The sequence below is a fragment of the Sinohyriopsis cumingii genome, chromosome 14, assembly GCF_028554795.1.
Source record: "Sinohyriopsis cumingii isolate HCF-2022 chromosome 14, ASM2855479v2, whole genome shotgun sequence".
Classification (NCBI taxonomy): Eukaryota; Metazoa; Mollusca; class Bivalvia; order Unionida; family Unionidae; genus Sinohyriopsis; species Sinohyriopsis cumingii.
In genome coordinates, this window is record NC_142974.1 from 29,353,644 (window position 1) to 29,375,001 (window position 21,358).

Here is a 21,358-nt window from a genome sequence, read left to right on the forward strand (position 1 = left end):
AAATTTAAATGTGGACCATACGTGAGATGCACCGTCGTTACGAAATTCTTTTTTGTCATTTCTATAATATCAAGCAAATCAGTCAGGGCTCGTCTCCGCGAGTCAGGGGAAAGTCTATCAAGATCGAATCTAGAAGCTTTCCAGGGCTTGATTGCATAAAATCTTTTAAGCGCCTCCATATTATATTTAAGACAAACATTTAAATAAGAAATATTATATATATAATGAATAAATGCAAGTGGCTTCAAGTTGGATTTGTAACTGTTTGTAATAAATCCTGCAGAAAAGAATTCTGCGGGAAACATTGCCAAAGCGTCCGAAGGAAGAGTTTAGGACCAATACCCTGCCTGTGATGTGGTGTTGGGGTCAGGGGTAAAACACAGTTATGTGCAAGTTGCGTAGCAAAGAGATACCGTGGATGAAAGAGATATTATAACAAAAAAATAATGATGCTGCGCTAAAATGTGAGCGCGATTATATAACTAAGTTTTCAGACAAATTATAAATTAGACAAATACATTATATATAAATGAACCAAGAATTTGTCTTACATCCTATCATTAAGAATAACGAAGCGAATCGTGAGGGAATAGTTAGGCATTGTAGGCTGAAAAAAACCAGTTGGTGTTGTTAATAATGCTGGTTATCTTAGATTTACTGCTGGGAAGAAAATATACTATTACTGTCATCGTTTCGTGTTTTTAGGTATTTAACGGAGTGATCTAAGACGATCTTGTGATCGATGACATCAACAATATTAAAACCGATAATTCTTAATCCAATCTGAGGGTTGTAACACAAAGCCAAAATTGTAAATCTGGTAATACTGGCTGTAACAATAAAAGAGAATAGGGAGTTGTATCCAGAAATTTAGATACGAATGAAGAAATACTATTTTATTCAATGTGCGAGGCTGGCGAGTATTTCAATATTTGTATGGCTTCATTACGAAGAGTCGCAGAGAATATATACAAGTCTGCCATCTCAAAAAATATAATAAACAAAAAATTGTTTTTCATAATTGTTAGGAATCCTGAAGTTTTTTTAATGTAAATAGGAGATAACTCCGTTAAGCATATCTCATGCAATTAGTTCCTTCCCTTTGTCAAGGTGATTGCGTAACACTCCTTTAGATTGTGCAATACATAGAACAGTATATGATTATTTTTTTTTACAATTGCGTCACAGTCTATAACTCATCCGCGTTTTCGAGTACAGGTATTTTTCAAATTCTGTGTTAAAATTTAGATTCACCGTTTAAAATCCAGTTCAGAATTTAAATTTAGTTCAGAACTTGTTAACTGTAACGATATATACTACAAACGGGTAAACGGTTCTCCGTGTTGCCTATACGATCACAACACGGAAGTAAAACACCTCGAATTACTTCCCGTTGATTTTATCAAGGATTTTATCAAAAACTGTCAACATGGGCGGGTGTACAATGAATAATATTTTTTTTTTCACAGATAAAATCCTTGTTTTACTGAATTCGTTTGGTTTAATGGTTCATCTGTATTTTTCTGCGATTCTATTTAAGAAAACAAGTACGAAAAATCGAGTGAGCTATTTTTGAACTTCCAAGTGTCAGTCAGCTTATATACCATAGCGTCCGAATTATGTACGGGGTTTCGAAACCCAACAAAGTTGCACAACTTTCCGCGTTATCACCCTAACGGGGTGACATTTTACACCCCGCGGGATTGATTTTGGGGGAGGTTGTGCAACTTTGTTGAGCGTAGAATGTAACCCCGTATCTGTCTGTGCCGTCCTTAGTTAAAAAAATACATGTTGTGCTGTCCTTAGTATAAGCTATAGTTAAAAAATACATGTTGTGCTGTCCTTAGTTTAGGTTATAGTTAAAAAAATACATGTTGTTCTGTCCTTAGTTAAAAAATACATGTTGTACCGTCCTTAGTTAAAAAATACATGTTGTACCGTCCTTAGTTAAAAAATACATGTTGTACTGTCCTACTGTAATCTTGCTAAGATGAGGTGGCATTTTAGGAGTTTACAGATGTAAATAGTGTTATGTATATATCTGTCTGTGCTGTCCTTACACTACGTCAAACCTACTAGAATGTTATTAAACAATCTAGAGGGGGCACGGTAAATAGTGTTATGTATATATCTGTATTCCTCTGAACCCGCTAGCATATCATTTGGGTAAGCAAGGGGTTCAACATGGGGAATGTTTCGTCTTTCGCAAACACGCCCTCTGGGCCTTCTAGACTGTTATTTGACAGGTTAGGGGCTCACATGAGGGTTGTGTTTCCGCTCCTGAGTTTGGTAGCCTATCATTTGATAAGCTAGAGACTCAAAGGAGATGTGATGTGCAATTTCTTTCTTTTAAATATATAATATTATATATATGAATTACGTAAAAATCAATAATGTGATTGTTGCTATTAAAAAATTAGAAGAGCGCGGATTTAACACATCACTAAATCCTGAAACAATAATGTCTGATTTTGAATCACTACATGAAGCTAAATGCACAGGGCGTGATATTCTGCCTGCTCAGTACCGATTTATAAAGATGATCCGAACGAGTTTATATAAATCGCTGGCTACAGTAGAAGAAGCACAAATAAATGAATTTGTTTCATTGTCTCGTGCAATTGAAAAGATTAGTTTGGAATTAGCTCAAGGATATGAAACAAGGAAGATAATAAATACTCGTGTAAGGAAGTTAAAAAATTGTATGTCCCTTGATGAAATCAAGGTTGACGAAGTCAAGGAAGTAAATACCTCACCTTGATTTGATCATCAAGGATACATAGAAGTCAAGTACCTGGAAATGAAATTGAAAGTAAAAAAAAAAGATATATATTTTTTTACTTGCATCAGTCTGAGTTAGACAATATTTCCCTTAGTCGATAGGGTTTAATGCAAGAGTGTGCATAATTGAGAATTTGATCTCTGTCGCATACAATTGAAATAATATGCTCGCGTCTGAGACTATCTAACTATTGTAGTGTTAGTAAGAAGTCTTCGTCTCCGTATCCGTCAATAATGAATTTAACGTTAATTTCTTCTTGTGCAATGCAGCCCTAACTGCTTGCTCGAGCGCTTGTTTGTCATACACGAAAACATTTATGTGATGGTATTTATTCATAAATCTAAGATCTAAATACGCGAATATATTATAAATTTTAATGTATACCGCAATACGCGATCACAATATGATCTTTTTATAGTCGCTGTAGTTGTGTATCAGTCAGTATAAAATCGTCATTGCCGTATTCATCAACAATTATTTTTTCCGGGGTAACTTTTCCGGTTTTGACAGTTTCATCAAGAAATTCTTTGTTATGTATGAAACATTTTACACGGTGGTACATATTTATAAATCTAAGATCTAAATACGCGTATATATTTTAAAATTTGAGATATACTGCAGCATGCGCTCACGATATGGTGTTTTTTAGTTTCTGTAGTTGGTTATCAGTAAGTATAAAATCGTCATCGCTGTGTTCACCGACAACTATTATTTCCGGGGTAACTTTTCCGGTACTGACGGCTTCATCAAGAAGTTCTTTGTTATGTATTAAACATTTCACGCGGTGACACATTATATAATACTTGATTGATTAATTGCAAAGTCTTTGATTTCCATGATTTTTCAGTAAAAAAAATATATTTATTTATTTATTTTTTTTTTGCTTTTTACCAAATTCGCATGATTTTTACTAGTAATTACCTTTCCAAATTGAGAAATTGGTCGATGTGTACAAAATATAAATAAATATTATTACTGTTCTATGAAAACTGAAAACCCTTAGGATTTCACTAGCGATTAATATGTAGTGTTTCATTCCATAAATCAAGAAGATGGCCGCTCTGGTCTGTCAGCACGAAATTTATTCTGGTCAGCCACGGATTATTGCATCGTAGATAGGCTGGATTGATCGGCTCTTGCACGATTAGATATCCAGGTGGTATATCTTTCGGAGTAAATGAATAAAGAACAAATCCTTGCTGGGCTTGATTTGATGCTGTCATGTCCGTGCTGTAACTACCATCAATGACATCACACACAAGATTGACCGCGACCACTTCAGTTATGTTTACGATGCTCGGAGATACATGTCGGCCTTGCCCTTCGGGGTCATTGTTGTGTCTGAAAATAGTTGGCACGGGCAGTGATCGCCTTTGTTGTGCAAGTATGTCATCAAAGAACTCACTGATTAGATCACTGACAGATTTTTTGAGTTTGCATTATATCCGGGAAATTTAAAATTCGGCAGAGTGGCTTGTGTCAGTGAATATGCAGCTAGAAATTTTTGCTTATTTTTACTCTTGTCATCAATTATTTCCAGAACTGCACGCTGATTGAGATATTCCATATCAGATACAAGCTGATTTATCTTTGATAATTTCTTCGCGTGAACTTTGTAAATCAAAGAGATGTTCTTGAAAATGCTGCCGTAACCTATGTAGCTGTGTTTGATGTAATTGATTAACTTCTTCAAAACATCTGGCAATATAATCCAGTTTAAAACGAAGGATGAAGGTACCGGCGGAAGGGAATTTATAATACAATTCCCAACCTATATCATTTTTGTCGACAAATGTGAACGTCTTATTCACCGTTATGGTAGTTCTTATGTTAATTAAACATTGTTTGTAATTTAGAGTATTTTCATGGTATGATTGTGTGTTCGTTGTATAATCAGACTTTATCGGCGTTGGTGGTATTGGTCGTGTCGGTGGAGCGACTTCAGGCCATCCTAACACGGTTCCGATCGAACTATTATATATATATATATCCACGGCGTAGTGTGGGGGTGTTTATTTCGATGGCAGAAGACTGCGTTGGCTCATGAACAGTTATTGTTTTCTTAGATTCTTTTGTTGTGATATTTTTTATTCGACGTTGTAATTCTTCATTGATTTCTTCGATTTGATAAGACCCGGTTGGTAACCCAATGACGTTCCAGTCTGGCGTGCCATCGGGTTTATTTTTATATGTAAATACCAGTGAATTATTTGCTGGCAATCCACCAAACGATCTTGATCTGATATTGGGCCAACTGTGATATACTCGTAATTGTGCTAACGATCTCGTTTACTGGAATCGCAGCTGGAAAAGTAACACTGAATTCTGGTCTAGTTGAGGTTACTGTTATTAAAGAAGTTCGTTTCAGGCTTGTATTTGCGATAATCTGTTGAAGTAATTCCGTCATTGTTGTTATCTATATTTTGTCGCTACAAATGACTGGTGTAGTCTTCATACATCTTTGCCATTTGCGCGAATTCGGAATCTGATATTGTTGTATCGTCGAGACTGGATGATATCAGCGACGACAATTTCGAGTAGGCGCTCGTGGCCGCGTTGTTTAACTTTTCATATTCGTGCAATATTATTAGCGCGCAACAGGATATTATTTTCGCGATAATATAAGCAACTCCTGCAATTATCGTTGATGTTGAAACTGATATTGTGACCGCGATTGCAGTTGTCACTGGTGTTAGCGCTGATAATAATACTCCTGTGCATGCAACTAACGCGAACACTGAATACACTATTGTGTCTAGGATGATTACACGCCGCTTGTATTTTTTTACCATTGCTGTGCATTCGTTGATGGTATTTTTTTTAACTCTGACTGCCATTCGCATACTTGATCATATCTGTATTGCTGAGCATCCAGTGTTGTCATTGATGCTGACTTCATTTTATTATTTTAAGCAGTAAACAATTGAGGTGTCTCAGCGATAAATTCCAAACACCACCAGTAAGATGTTGCGGTTAATTTCTTATCATCTGCCTCCAGTATAAATGTTTCTTCGGGTTCCCTTGATTAATATGATAGTCACAATCCCGGAAAACTTTTCGGTGGAATGTCGCCAGGGGTATGTTGTAAAAATTTAAAATATAGCGGTACTGAACACATATCGTCTATACACTCCAGTGACTGTTGCTGTATATTTGATAGTATTATTTTGTTTAGACCATGTTGCAAATCCAGATGATATCGTGTACACTATGTTGGCACTATTCCCAGGAGTAACTCCAGTGGGGACTTTAATCAAACTTGTTTTGTTAACGATATCAGGAATCCCCGCAAAGATATCCTGCTGTGTTTGTTTGATCGTGTCAATGTTGGTCTTCATATCAGAAAGTTTCATGTCGATGACGGGAGGAGTTCCAAAGAACATATCCGTGGCATCATCGGTTTTTTGAAAGTTTCTTCGAAGTCTTGTGAACGCGTTTACATGAACATCATACTGGGCCCGCAACGTGGTTAGTTTACCGTCAGTGGTGTCAACATATTGTTTGTTTGCGGCATCTTTCGGGGACGTTGGATCCGCTAACACGGTTATTTTATTTCCGTTGAGATTGAGTTCACCTGTCATTGTATCAACGATATTTCTTAAAAGAGTACTGAGTATGTCTCCGACGGTTGTAAATAACGCATCAACATATTGTTTGTTTGCGGCATCTTCCAGGGATGCTGGATCTCTTAAAACCACTATTTTGTTGCCGTTCATGCTGAGTTCACCTGTCATTGTATCACCGGTCTTTTTTACACGTTCCCCTGCAGCTTTTTGCCTATCATCTCGAAGCGCCGCGATTGATATCAGCGAATCTCTGATTTCTCCGCTGTCAGTGAACACAGGGATGTTACCCGGAGTAGCTCCAATAACCCTACGAATTATTTCATGCCATTTTATATCGCTGGTGTTTAGTTTTCCGTGTCGGTCCTGAAAAATAATAACTCATCTGGGTCTATTCCAGTCAGACTTAAAATATTATCGATTTCATGCTTGGTCGCACATTTTAATAAATCCATGTCGGCGCGCTTCACTTTTCTGTTGAGAATAGATCTTCCGTAAATATCAACCATTATTTGATAGGAAACTGTTTAAATCGACCCGTGGTATACTCGTGCACAACTTTGTGAGGTGGTTTGGTTGACGCTGATATCACATCAAGAACATTTGATACTTCACGGCCACATATCGGAGGATCGGTCAGTGTTTGTGTTGGCAGCATTGAGTACCAAACTTTTGACGTGGAGACGTCTTTTGTATATTTTAGAAATTCAACTGGCGGTGCTAACCCATACGAATCAAAATAGATAATTCCACGTGGATCGATCGCGTAAGCAGCCCAGTGAGTTCCTGGACCATCGCTGTTATCGAGATTAATGATTCCAGTTTCTGGATTATTCGGTTGTTGTGGTAATTGATCTCGCATAAAGACGCCTCTGAAATTTTTTATATTTAATTGTTTAACAGCATCGAGCAAATCAAAATTGGACATTGGTGTAAAAATATTTTGTATTTTCAAAACCGTTTTGGGCACCATGCGGGCGGAGTTCCTGGAAGTCTTAGCCCGCGTCCCTTGTTTTGTATCCTTTCCCTGTCGCCTTTTTCAGTGCCATTCCAGCAGCGGTTCCAACAGCTCCTAACGCGGCGGCTTTAGCAACAGCTGGGGCATCATCAGCTATTAGTGCTGGTATTGCTGCGAGAAGAGGAAATATACCGCCGGTTTTAATCATGTCTTTGACCGCGGATGGAGAAAAATCAAGTTGAGTTCCAGTTTTTGCTAGTTTTGCTTTATTGAAATGATTAAGTCAACGATAGCTTATTTGGACCGCCATTAGCGATTTGATCATATTTTAAAGTTATTTTTGCCCCACATGCGCTCGCGTTTTTTGATTGTAATTTTTTCGCCTGACCAGAAGTAAGAGTGACATTAACGTGACTGTATGACATTTTTATAATTAACGAGATTGATCTAATTGTCCTACATGTTTTCCACTGGTCCATCAACGACTCTTATTTGGCCACCAACACTTCAAGTAACATTACTTTGTCACTGAGGATTACCGCGATTGCTCTATAATTAGCTATAGCTCCTCTTGTCACATTAGCCCGAAAGTGTATGTCAACGACAGACTTTCTAGTCAAATCAAGATGCTCTAATGATAAGTAATAGATTGGAAAATAATTTATAAAATCCAATTGTGATATTTGCAAACCAGTATCAATATTTAGATCATTTGCTAGATATTTCGTCAATCGTTGATATGCACGTGCAACATGATTATTACCAAAATCTAACAGTATGTTCTCAGATGGTTCTTGATGCCCGTTTATTCTTAAAGAAATTTCTGAGACACCGAGTTTGTCAAATATCATATGACTCCGTTTTGTGAGTTTACTCGTGCAGCATCCTGAAGAGCAATAAAAATATGTTGCGGCGCGGAAACTCCCTGCTGTGATATGCCATGTGAATAAACCATTATTATTACTCTGAATACTATCTGTGGTTGTTGTAAGCCACGATAACAGCAATTTACCACCTTGATCCATAAAAGAAAGTAATCGCTGTTCTTCAGCAATTGCCGGAGTCATTGCCAGCTTCCACAATGATAGTTTTGTTATTAATACTTTACCAGCGTCACCAGCAGGTCGCCATAAAGCATCATTGTCATTATCTTTTCTAACAAGCACAACCGTATGTTTTGCTTCAAAAATTACCTTTCTGACATCTCTGCAAAATCCAAAAATATGCGACAGTGGAATCGCACAAGAAAATTTTCTACTATCCCCGGTCAACATTAATTTACGTGCAGCGAAACCTAAATTAAATTCTGCATTAGCACCATGAACCACCGGCATCATATCAGCATCAGCGTTTCCGGCAAAGTTTCTTGGTCGTCTAATATTGTACTGATCACTGTTAGGAAAACCAGAAGTGTCCTTGGCAAACATCATTGATGGACCAGCTGATCTTGTATAATCATCAGAATATCTTGCTAGACCAATTATTGTTGTAGCAACATCGACATCATTCTGAATCGATTCGATATTTTTTCCATCAATCATATATACGGTGCTACTAAACAAGGCCATAATTCCGTTATTGACAAAACCGATTGTGTCCCCCGCGCCGTAGTCTTTGTTATCTGTTTGTATAATTTCACCTTCCACTTCAATAAATGCTTCAGAGGGCAAGAAATATCTACTTGTATCCTGAACCTGTAATTCAATTCGTCCTCGTTGATTTGGGTTTCGTGCGTCATAAGAATAATGCTGAAAATCACGCATTGATTCATTTTTAAGAACCGGTTCGTCTATGTCGAATGTTGGGTCGGATTCCCGTTTAAACATTTTATTACAGAAGTTATCGTCTAAAACGAAGACCACTTCCCGCCACCAAACTTGTGTTTATTTGTTCAGCCCCTTGATTAATCAGCGCTGCTAGTTTTTGATTTGCGGCTTCGTTTATTACTTTACTAACATTTGCAGGCATGTCTGCGGCAGCTGGTAATTTGACCGGTGGCGAACCCCTTTGAGGTTTGCATATTAATCGTGCTAGTCTGTCCTTGATTGCCAACAATGCTGTACCGGCAGCGCTACCAACAGCGACAGTAGCTTTATCCTTAATAACGTCAATAGCTGCTTTCATTGATAATTGTTTTGCGATTGGTATTGCTTTAGGTGCCATCCTCGCAAACAAACCCCGAACAACATCACCAAGTCCATTTCCACAAGTCGTCCTGTATACGGGTACTCGTGAGTTTACAACCCTGACCATAACTGGTCTACGATGAGAATTGTGTACGATCATTTTATTTAAATAGTTATTTATCTAACTAGTCGCTGTCCGTGAGTTCATCAATAAGTTCTCTATAGATGCTAGAGTCCATAATACCACCTTGGAATAATCGCTGACAGATATCAGCGGCTTCATTAATGATTTCCGGAGAGTTATTTCCAGCCCGCGCTCCTCCTATGAGAACTTCTAACCGCTGCACATCATTAATGATATTGTTAGGGCAGGGAATAAAATCACCCCCCAAACCACTGCCAGTTGCTCCAGTGTTGGATGCTTCGTAAAATTCTTCTGGAGATTGTGGTCGTTTCTTGGTTTCTACATCTTCCATAATTTTTTTATACCCGGGATCTTTTGCATCAACAGGCAAAATTTTAAAAGCGAAATATAATAAAGGAGTCCAATTTTTGGGGTCTATTTTTTTAACGTATTGAGGTTTTAGATAATTTTTTCTAGAATCATAACCATAAGCAGCAATAATGAGTAATTTATCCCGGTTAGTAAAAGTACTAAAAGCTTTATCGGTAAACAATCCTACAGGTGTGGGTTGAGATTTCTTTCGTTCTAATTGCCGCATCGATGAAGTTTGCTCAGGCGGTGAATAGGGAGGCGGAGGCTCTTGTGGTTGTCTACCTCTGTCAAGCGCCTGTATTTTAGATCGTTAGATTTGACCGCTTTTTTGTCGTAGTATACACGATACACCCATCTAACAAAATTGTCATCAGTCGCGGAAATATATTTTGGGTTTAAAACTTTATTTTTGCTATATAAACCTACTAATATCACCTCAGGTAATTTTGCTTCTGGTATTTGCTTAAGGAATTTAATAAAAGCCGGAGTAAATTTTGCAGTCAGTTCAACACCTTTTGCTTTGGGTGCAACAGCTTCGGCGACTTCAGTGCCTTTTTCGGCGGTGGCGGAGGTTGAGCTGCAGCTATGTCAGTTGGAAGATCTTGTAAAGGTGTTTTTTGTTTTTTTAGTTCTTCTTGCAACTTTTTCAGTCTGCTTGGCGGTTTGTTTTAGCACTGGAAGAATACCTATTTCATCTCCCAATAAAGCTCTTTCTTTGATTGCCGCAGCTTTCTCAGTAGCTGTTGTGACGGGTTTAAATAATTGTTCTGCGCCTGTTGCAAATTCACTTGTGCTTGCTGGCGTTCTTGAAGTTTTTGTCTTACAGAATCTCTCACAGAAGCTCTCTCGAGCTCATCTAGCATAATGTGCTTCTCCAATGTTGGCCATTATTGTTAACTTAAATTTTTAATTCACAGCAGCAGAGGGGGCGACGACGACAAAACGCAGCAACAATGGCGACAATTGTGAATACAACGGTATTTGGAGCTTGTAGGGTTAGCCCTCCATAAAGGGTGTATTTCGGCATTTGGAGTCTTCTAAAAAGTTGTAAGGTTCGCCCCCTGTGCTGGAGGCGACGACAACAAAACGCAGCAACAACGGCGACAATTACGTTTACAACGGCATTTGGAACTTGTAGGGTTAGCCCTCCATAAAGGGTTTATTTCGCCCTTTTTTGTGCCCGAAAACCTTGTAGAGTTCGCCCCCTCTGCTGCTCGGCCAGTATTAATGGTAGATGAAGAACCCGGGAAAACCCCAGAAAGAACAACCGACCCACGAGAAGCTACTGGCAAGCTTTCTCACATACCCACATTAGCAGAATCCGAGTCTTGAACCTACGCAGACAGAGGTGAGATGGCAGTGATCCGTAAAGGAGAGCGCTTTAGACCACTCGGACAAACTAAAACTGTAACAAAATACAGTAAAAAAGCAGGAGTCCCTTGAAATAACTGATAGTCTCTGGATGAAAACAATTGAAAAGAATTAAAGATAATCTATTTCTTCCTTGTAATTGTTGAGTGTTCAAACCATCTCTGACAATTTTGAGCACATAACAAGTTTTAAATCAGCCACTGTGCAACCATACTGGTGTAAGATTGGCACCGTTTTTACATATGAGCAATTGGACATCATTAGAAATCTTTTGGAGAAACACTGATGTAAATATAGGTGTGATAATTAGCAGTGTGTGGCTCATTTAAACATAATTTTCACACTTCTCAGCGTTAAATATGAAATACCAGTGATTCATGTCTATATCAATGGTCAACAAAATGGGATATATTTTAATACATAAATGAAGAGATAAAGGACTTGAAGGGTTGCTAGGCACAATAAATAACGGTAAAAGTGTTTTAATATCACGTTTAGTGATTTTTGGATTATTAATATATTGCTAATTTGGGTGATTGTGATTGGCATTTACTTTGTACGGGTTTTTACCCGTTGTCAATGTTGGTCCGATTCGGTTTTTTGGTCGTTTTGTATTTTGGCCTCTTTTAAATCCTCTAACACCATTTAGCATAATATATTCGTTTTCTGGGATAAAGATTTAAGTTCTGATGTGAATATCGTCACATCAAGTGTCCAAATATTGAGTAACTCCACTGCGAAAGTACTTGTGCACGTGCAAATCGCAATTCACTCAACGTCATACTTTTTAGCGTTTCTAAGGTGTTTTTAAGTATCATTCGAACTACTCGTGTGTTTCCCTCACGCACTTATGATAAAGATTTTTCCCATCCATCTCTGCGTAAGACCAATGAGTCTTAAGGGTATAAATACCAGTTGTGTTTGTGGTAGACGCATTCCGACCGGCAGAGAGACTATTTATTATGCAATAAGACAAAAGTGAAATAAGACTAAGAGAGCTAATACGACCGCAGTATGCTTACTACAGAGATCATATAACAATATAAACCATTACAGACGATATAATATTCCAAATGATATGAAATAAACCTACAATATATTCTTCAATGTTGAAGATTGATGCCCCCGTAGACTTAACACTGCTATACTACATTAATGTTGGTTTAACCAATGGCCTACATCTATATTGACTTGAGCGATAAAACAATAATCTATTCTACCGTTATATAATTGCTGCATATGGAAATTTAAATAGATACATATATTAAAATATCAGTACCGTCTCTACGGTAAATAACTAAACATGTATAGAAGGTAGCATGTTTTCTTTCAGCACTTATATTGTCATATATGTGATAGACTACATCAGGCACAATGGCCCAAGTTTGAGGACAGGGTCCATGGTGGTACTGAGTTAAACGCAGAATGGCATTATAAAGAGGGAATGCTGCATAGTTTTTAATCTCAAAATGTCACTAGTAAATGATCTAACATTGCTAACTGAAAACACTGCACTGCAGCTCCATGATCACCAACAAACATACTCAGCTACAACATCACGTATCATGTCTATAACAGATATAGTTGCAGTCAGTTTTCTACAAGAATGAAATCCTTTTATAACCTCGTGTGATGATTTTTAAATCGAAAGAGGTCAAAACTATCCCTGCTAATTGAAATGACTGCCCTGCAGCCCCATCACATGAGCTCCAATAACAAGCTTGATATCGGCGTTATGAACCATATTAACACTAGATACAGACACGGCAGTTTATAAAAGAACAAAGCCTCATCTGTAACCCTGCACAATTTGTCATAGTTTCTTGCAAAACATCGACGTTGAATGGGAGCCTGGCATTTAGTTTTGCCCACAGCAAATCATCCACCGTTATGTTAGCAGCACTAACCAGATGAGTAAAAATGTGTTGCATTAAGTAATCACCATACACTTAATACAGTATAAAAAAGTGCTAATCTGATTCTGACTGCCTTTCAATGGAGTCTTGACACCCGAGGGAACATCTTGAACGCTTGGAAAGATTACCCCAGAATTCACAAGTAGCTAAAACACAAAAAACTGACCATCACTTTGGATTTGTGTCATCTTGTGGGATCCTTTAGGGTTCCAAGAAATTGGGGAATACAGCATAATTTTTATCACTTCAAAATCTTATTAAAAACATTGGTTATGTTCCAGAAATCAAAATGAATGGATTGGTGTAGTGATGGACAACGTATCTGAAAATCTCCAACAGACATTAAGTCTAGATTTACATTTCGAAAGACCTGAATGGCTAAAATTTAAAATCTAACCTACAATTGGCCAATCAAATGCCTGAAGTTTGAATTAATTTAGAGACCTACTATTTATTTTTTCTGGTGAATTCTTGGGATTATATTGGAATACTTTTCAGGTCCCAAATAGTTCGCAAGCAAATATTCTCGCTCAACCTTTAGAAGAAAACTTTAATTGATATTACTATAGCAATATATGAAAATATTATATGGGTAGCCACATAAGGTTTGTGTTAAAGAACTAGGTCCTGAGCTTGTTTACTCCTCATTATAAACTTCATCTGTACCAGAATTAAAAGTTGTGCAGGAAGGGAAGGGTACAAAGTTACCAGAGGATTCCAGTCTCATGGCAGACTCTGACTTCACGGCTTTCATATGCAAAGTTTTGTGGAATCCATTCATATATATCTTCCTTACTCCAACAGGCTGACAAATAGGCATGATCATAGGAATCAATATGATACAAATAATAATAATAATAATAATAATAATAATAATAATAATAATAAAAATGTGTGTGTGTGTGTGTCTGTATATGTGATTAGAATTTGTAATGTAGCATTAAAAATTGTTCAGTCATATCGCTACGATGTTTGCAGTGTGGCTGTTTATAGTGATGTCTAGCACTGGGCCCAGTCACATTATCCTAACACCAGTCCGACCAGTCCTAAACACTAACCTCTTAATGCTGAGCGCCAAGCGAGGCAGCTGTTAGTACCAGTTTTGTAAGTCTTTGGTATGACTTGGCCGGGGTCCGAACCCACAACCTCCCACTTCTGAGGCTAAAGCTCTAACCACTAGGCCACTGGAGCGGTCTAATAATAATAATGATAATAATAATAATAATTAATTTGTTTTGCTTTTCTAAATACACCAATGCACTCCCCCACTTTTCAAACCACATCAAAAATATCATCCCCATCATCAAATAATGATCATAAGAATGGAATCAAAAGCCAATGTAAGCTGCAATGTAATTTTCTGTCCATATATATATATATATATATATATATATATATATATATATATATATATATATACATGCACAGACAGATATACACATAACACAGATGAACACAAAAGGTCAATACACTTATGCTCCCATACGTATTCCATGTTTTACATAACAATGTGTTAATGCAGGGATCTCAACAGTTTATAAGGTATGACATATATACCACAATTCTATATCCCCAAGTCATGACCCAATGTGCATGTCTCTGATGTTATTTTTATATCTCATTTGATCTCATTATGAAAGATGAAGACAGAGCCAAATGCCTATTACAAAATACAAAATTTTGCCTTCCCATGTTTGGAATAGGCATTAACTTACTTTTATTTATATAGTACACCTAGTTTTGTAATTTTGCCTTCCCATGTTTGGAATGGCATTAACTTACTTTTATTTATATAGTACACCTAGTTTTGTAATTTTGCCTTCCCATGTTTGGAATGGCATTAACTTACTTTTATTTATATAGTACACCTATTATAAAAGGAAATATGTGACCAGCAATGGAATGGCATTTAATGGATCACATGTATATCACATTACCTAGCATACAAGGAAATGTGTGACCTGCATTGGAATGGCATTAGATGGATCACACATATACTGCATAACCTAGTATAAAGGGAAATATGTGATCTTTACAGCTAAATATCATTATTATTTATGTTCGTGTCTTCTTATTATTATGAATCAATATCTATGTTACATATTTAAATAAATATCTGAAAAAATGACCAGCAAAAGCAGCTCCATATATGAAGCAGAAAAATGCACAAATTGTGGCATGCCCACAATACTAGAAACAAAATCACATAACCAATGCTTTTTCTGCATAATGGTAGTGGATAGTGCAAGCAAGATGAACAAATGGGCCTAATATTGCTCACATGCCAGTTGACCGTGGCTTTAAGCCAGTATTGATGGTATTGTAAGAACACATACAGTGTTTTCTCCCAGTTACTGTATCCAGTTGTATTACATATTGTCTTATTTTCTGATAAGTACTATAATACACTAGGATTAAAGCTGTATCGATGTCACTTTTTGACCATTATGCAGATACAGCATATAGTCAGTTATTAAAATTGCTGAAAGCGATTATGAGACCGATTATTTAATTATTACTTGTTTTATAACAATGACTGGTTCAGAAACATAAACCAATTAGTGTAATGCAAGCAAGTATTCAGCCATGTGAGTTATAACAAGGTTGTTTAGGCGGCAAGTGTTTTTTAACTTCTATACAAAAACAAACAAAAACCGGATAAGAAGTACATTGCTATTTATAGAAAGAATAAAACAACAATCACACAAACATAAAACTTTAAAATTAATACTGTTAATTCTCAATTCAAGATATAAATGAATGAAATTACATTCAATGATGCAGGTCGCCATTACTAGATGTCAATAAATGACTAAATAAAAATGGCAATAATGATAGCACAATGATAATTAAAATTAATAATACACTTGCTTTAAGACTAAAGTTAGACATCACTGTACACTGGCTGTAGCTAATACTGAAAGTCTAGTTGAGGTATGTTGTATTTAAGCAACAGTAACATTTCTCCCTTCTCGCCAAATAACGATACCACGACGATCTGAAAAATTCTGGCCTGTGCCACTAAACAGCTGCTCGCTCATAATGCTTACAGCTGGTGCAGACTAATAGCATCTATCTAATTTTTCGAATTAAGGGAACTGAAACACGTGAGCGATCCACCAGCTGTATATGTCTTCTTCTCGTGACAACAGAGGGCTGGCCAGAAAAATTCAAGCATCACGTCACCGACATCATCCACATGGACAGTACACACAGGTTCATCAGAGGCCATATAAAACAAATTTCAGAGATGCGACGTTGATGTTCCAGTGGCGTTTGTTTCAATTACAGTTTTTCTTTTTTTGGTCAGGGGTTCCACCTGCTTGTCATCTAATGCAACTACGATGCATTCTGCTCTAAGCCATTCTTTGGATCTGGTCAAAAGTAATACTTCATTGAATAGGTGATGTTGAATCGTGGATCCAAGACAAGCTTATTGTTGCTGGCAATGTCAGCACAGCATGTGTTCAGTGATATCAATATATCACGGCGCATTGTCCAAATACCATGACTCACTTCATGCTCTCGAGCCAGCAACATTCAGAGCAATTTCAGCATAGAAAGAAGTAATGGAAACTGATGTTTAGCTATCACTGACTTCCTTGGTAATGTCCGGAAATGGGCCTAATGTGTCCACAATATTGTTAATCAAGACCCACTGTTGGGTTGTTAGGTTAGGCAGGTCATAGAGACTAGTGTAAGCCCCCAAGAATTGTGTTTGTTCATATAACAAAACCAACATATTGTATGTAGAATTCCAGCATGACTGGACAACCTTGACGACTTTCTTATAGACAACGTCACATTTTTCCTGCTGCTCTTCGAGCTGCTGTTGTGCCAGGATGGAGTGCCGGAACGTGCTGACTATGGATCGCGAGATCGCCAAAACATCTTTAACAACTCATTGCAACATAATGCCTTCACTAACAACGAGCTGTAGCATGTGACCAAAACAGCTGATGATGTCGATTTCAGCCAGATGCGTTGTTTTAACCATGTTTGCACCTATATCACACAGAAGAACATGGATATGAGTTTTGGGAATGTTGTATTCCTCGAATAATTTGTCCAGTTAGCTTGCCAAATGTTCTCTTGTGTGTAATTCATCAAGAGGCCCTGCTGCTAAAATCGCCAGTTTCCGCTGAAAATCTGCCGTCAGCCAGTGTGCCATAAGACTCAGCAAGACTATGTCAATGGAAGGGTCTCACCACTCATCAGAGCTCAGACTAAGGTCATATTGGGCAGAAACTAAATCACGTACCTTGCTTTGTATCACCTTATGCGTGTCAGGTATCACAGATGTGGAAAAGTACTTTCAACTTGGAATTTTACAGCGCGGTTCTGTTTTGGCCATCAGACGTCAAAATCCAATGTCTTCAACAACGGAAAATGGTTACAAATCTGCCGTGAACTCAGCAATAGCTTTGTGCTAACTAATAGCTCTCAGGTCATCAAATGCAAATGGCTGCTTCTGGTCCAGCATGGCGTCAATAGTCAGAGTACGAAAAGTTGCTCCAGCTGCTGAGTTTAACTGCACATCATCATTTTCTTTTTTATCTGTTAGACACAGGCCATGTTCGACGATGTGCTTGCAGCGCAAGTGATGGACAAGATTTGATTTCGTTAAGTTTTTTATAATCCTTTCCACCTCTGGAAATGCATGCTTTGCAAAGTGTGTGATTTGCTTTGGACTAGTCAACTGCATTTACTTTGAAGTAATTCCAGACTAAACTTGAGTGTTTCTTGTTCGACATTACGCACAGGCTTGGTATATTTAATAGTGTAAAATCGTTGCCAATATTAGTAATCCAATCGATTCACGCTCTTGAAACAATATTTTAAATCAAGCAAGTTACTACTAAGTTGTCCACATGGCTGGATGGATGCACGCACCATGGTACGAATTGCGTGCTTAAGCAGCTCAGCAGCTATATTATCCATGGGTAACGTTGCTGGCTCTGGCATGCCAATATCAATGCTGCACAATATTTGTATGTAAGCTTTCAGGACTGCTTGAATAAGAGAGTAACTATAGTGAGTCATAATTTGGTAGTACATGTAGTTGGAAATTTTGCTAGCTATCTGTTAATATGTATGCTGCAAGTTCAACAGCCACACGAGGCCTATTTTGCTGTGATTGGGATGAGTGAATGGTATTGATAAGTTGTTGTGTGCAGACACTTAGCGGTAGTTAACAGCAAGTGTGTTAAAAAGTATCTGCTTTTAACATTACAATGTCTTTCAATTAATCCACAAAAAAAATGTTTATTCCTTAATTTCCACTATTTAATTCTGAATTAAAATTCAAGCCATGTCAAGATTAATGTAATGATTGAATTTATATTTTGGAAATTTGTTTACCTCGGCCATATATATTTCTGCCGATTCCAATTATACCGATTGTTATAATAATCGGCCTGATTATGAGTATGGCAGATTAATCGGTACAACTTTAAGGCCGTTTAATGGGTACAGCATTAACTAGCCTAGGATACCTCAAAAAATGGGAATAGGGTCCTGCTTTAGGTTCTAATCTTGGCATAAAATATGAAAATGTTTCATAAGAAATCATATTGGCATATTTTTTTAAACATAGTGCTCAAAGAAATAAAAAACTTTGACGCAGACCAAGGGCTGGTGACTTGAAAAAAACACCTGTTGCAAGCCCTAGCTGAAATTCCACAAGCCTCCACTCTAAAATCCCATTTAATATTTGTCACAAAATGTTGCAATTGCTACAATTCAAATTTAAATTCAATAGGCTTTCAGTGTCAGGTTGCTAATGTCAAATCAGTGTTAATCACTACACCCATTAGAAACTGATATTCCTGGTCTTCAAACTTAAATGCTGAATTATCTGTGTGATTTAAAGTCAGAACCACGCTGATGTTTGTCAATATGTTGAAATAATTACTTCATACCCCCATTATTTTTTTGGGCTGGATACTTCGCAAAGTACACCTTCGTCGACCAGGAGTTCTAAAATTTATATTTTGGGAGCTTTGCTGATAGCTAATTGCTTCCAAAATCAGCTTCAAAAATAAATCAGACTTGAACACCATTCCGACAACTGAAATGATCATGCTTTGTGTTTTACTTATATATTTCAAAAAGAAATGTTGCCACTGTCACAAATGTATAATGCATGTGGCTTAAACTTTCTTATTTAAGGCAATAATAGGTAATAACCTTTGTTCTCCTACATGCAGCTAGCTTCTTCACATTCTGAGCGTACCTATGCAAATTAGCACAATAGGTTCCCCCAATGTAGTCTTCAAACACTAGATATTATCAGCAAATTAAGTATGTGAAATGGTGGTTAATACCTAATCTATTTGCCCTTTAATTCCCACTACTTAAATTGCCCCAAACTTATAACAGTTTATCACAAACTCAAAATTGTGACTGTTTACTTTTATACATGCTACATGTATCGAGCACATACAGAAAGTGGAGGTTTTTTATAAGAAATTTACTGAAAATTGTGATTTCTTGAAACACGATCATGTCAGGGGGTTTGGGAGTACAAACAATTGTTTTCATCATGACAAAATTTGATTGAAATCAGATTTCAACTTCACATAGGACAATTTATGGTGATCTGATTTTACTCATATTACACTGTGTTATAACAAGTATGTCACCATCGTTAAGATACATTTCTGCATTTCATCAGCGCGACTCAAGTTTTCTCTGGCAAATGTGATCTTTTCTTATAAGCCTGATGGGCACCTTTCTCAGAATACAGTACGAGTCCAATCTGAAATTAGTGTAGCTCCTGGCATCGAAGTATCAGACTGTTTTAACACTAAACTAATTTATGTTTAATGACACTGTGTGTGTGTGCGATTTGGATTTATAAAATAGCTTTTAAAATTATGCAGTCATATCACTGTGTTGTCTGCATCATAGTGGTTTATAGTGATGTCTACCACTGGGGCATCATGCCATAGACATGTAGTATCAAGTCCCACCCAGGTACATTATCTTGACACCAGGCAGACCAGTCCTAACACTGACCTCTTAATGCTGAGCTTCTAGCGAGGCAGCGGATAGTACCATTTTTCTGTCTTTTGTCTGACTCGACTGGTGCTTGACACTAAATATATTGACTGATTAACTGCCACAAATAACATACTCTGCTGTACATGTGACAACACAAATCACGGATGTTTATTAAAGAATCTTAACATGCACCAAATATATTAGACTTGCTTTCATATATTGAGGTATTTAAACTGTCAAAGTTGAAACAATTCTCTGCAAATTTTTGTAAAAAGTAAAAACAGACTTTGACAAAAAATAAGTAAATATCAGGGAAAAGTCATTATAAGCAGATAAAAAGTTGTTTCATTCAATATATATGACAAACTGACAATGTTTATAACCAAATTTTAAAAATATGCAGGAACTGGACTAATCAGTGGCCATAATTTTTATGAACTGAAACTGAGTTACTTGTACAGGAAAAAGTTAAATACAATAATGGATACTTGCAGGGATTATTTCAGTAGAATCATTAATCATTCCAGTCAAAGAATTCAGTTCACTTGGCTTCATTTCAGTTGGAGAAAACGGTTTATTCTTTGGTGTTTCTTCAGTTTTTGACAACACTGTAGAAGTCAACTGTTCAAGATCTTGGGCTTTCTTTATTACTTCAATATTGTCCTTTGATCGATTAAGTTCTGTGCATTATTATGTGCATTTGAATAGATTTTTAATTCAGCCTGTACATCTCTAATGAAAACTGCATTTTGTTGTCGCAGGTCTTTGTACATATTTTGTATTTTGTCTTTCGTTTTTGCAACTTCTTGATCAAGTATTTTTATTAACTGTAAACGCTGCTCTTCTAGGGCTTTTATTTCTTCTATCTCCGCATCATCAAGCCTCCTACTAAGCTCCTCTCCCACCTGGGCAGAAGCATTGATGCTTACATTTTATGTATCAAATAGCATACCTATTTTCACGGGCGTTGTCGTTGCCGTTGTAACCGTTATCTCCATCCGCAGCTTCCCAAAAGGAAGCAGTCGTTATGGAAGCTCCTTTCTTGGGTGTTCTATAATCTGTAAGGCTTGACCAATCGATTACTGTAGGACCTGCAATTTCGCAGAAACATTGCTATTGTTCGATCGTATATCGTCAGACT

General features: G+C 37.1%; 1 protein-coding gene across 1 annotated transcript in view; it reads right to left on the reverse strand.

Annotated features, from left to right (window-relative positions):
- The window catches only part of LOC149783496 (uncharacterized), a 96,406-nt gene that overhangs the window by 44,859 nt on the left and 30,189 nt on the right, over positions 1–21,358 (reverse strand). Inside the window, exon 7 of the mRNA XM_089932854.1 lies at positions 21,170–21,308. Within this exon, the coding sequence (XP_089788980.1) occupies positions 21,170–21,308 (139 nt within the window). The remainder of the gene's footprint in view (positions 1–21,169; positions 21,309–21,358) is intronic.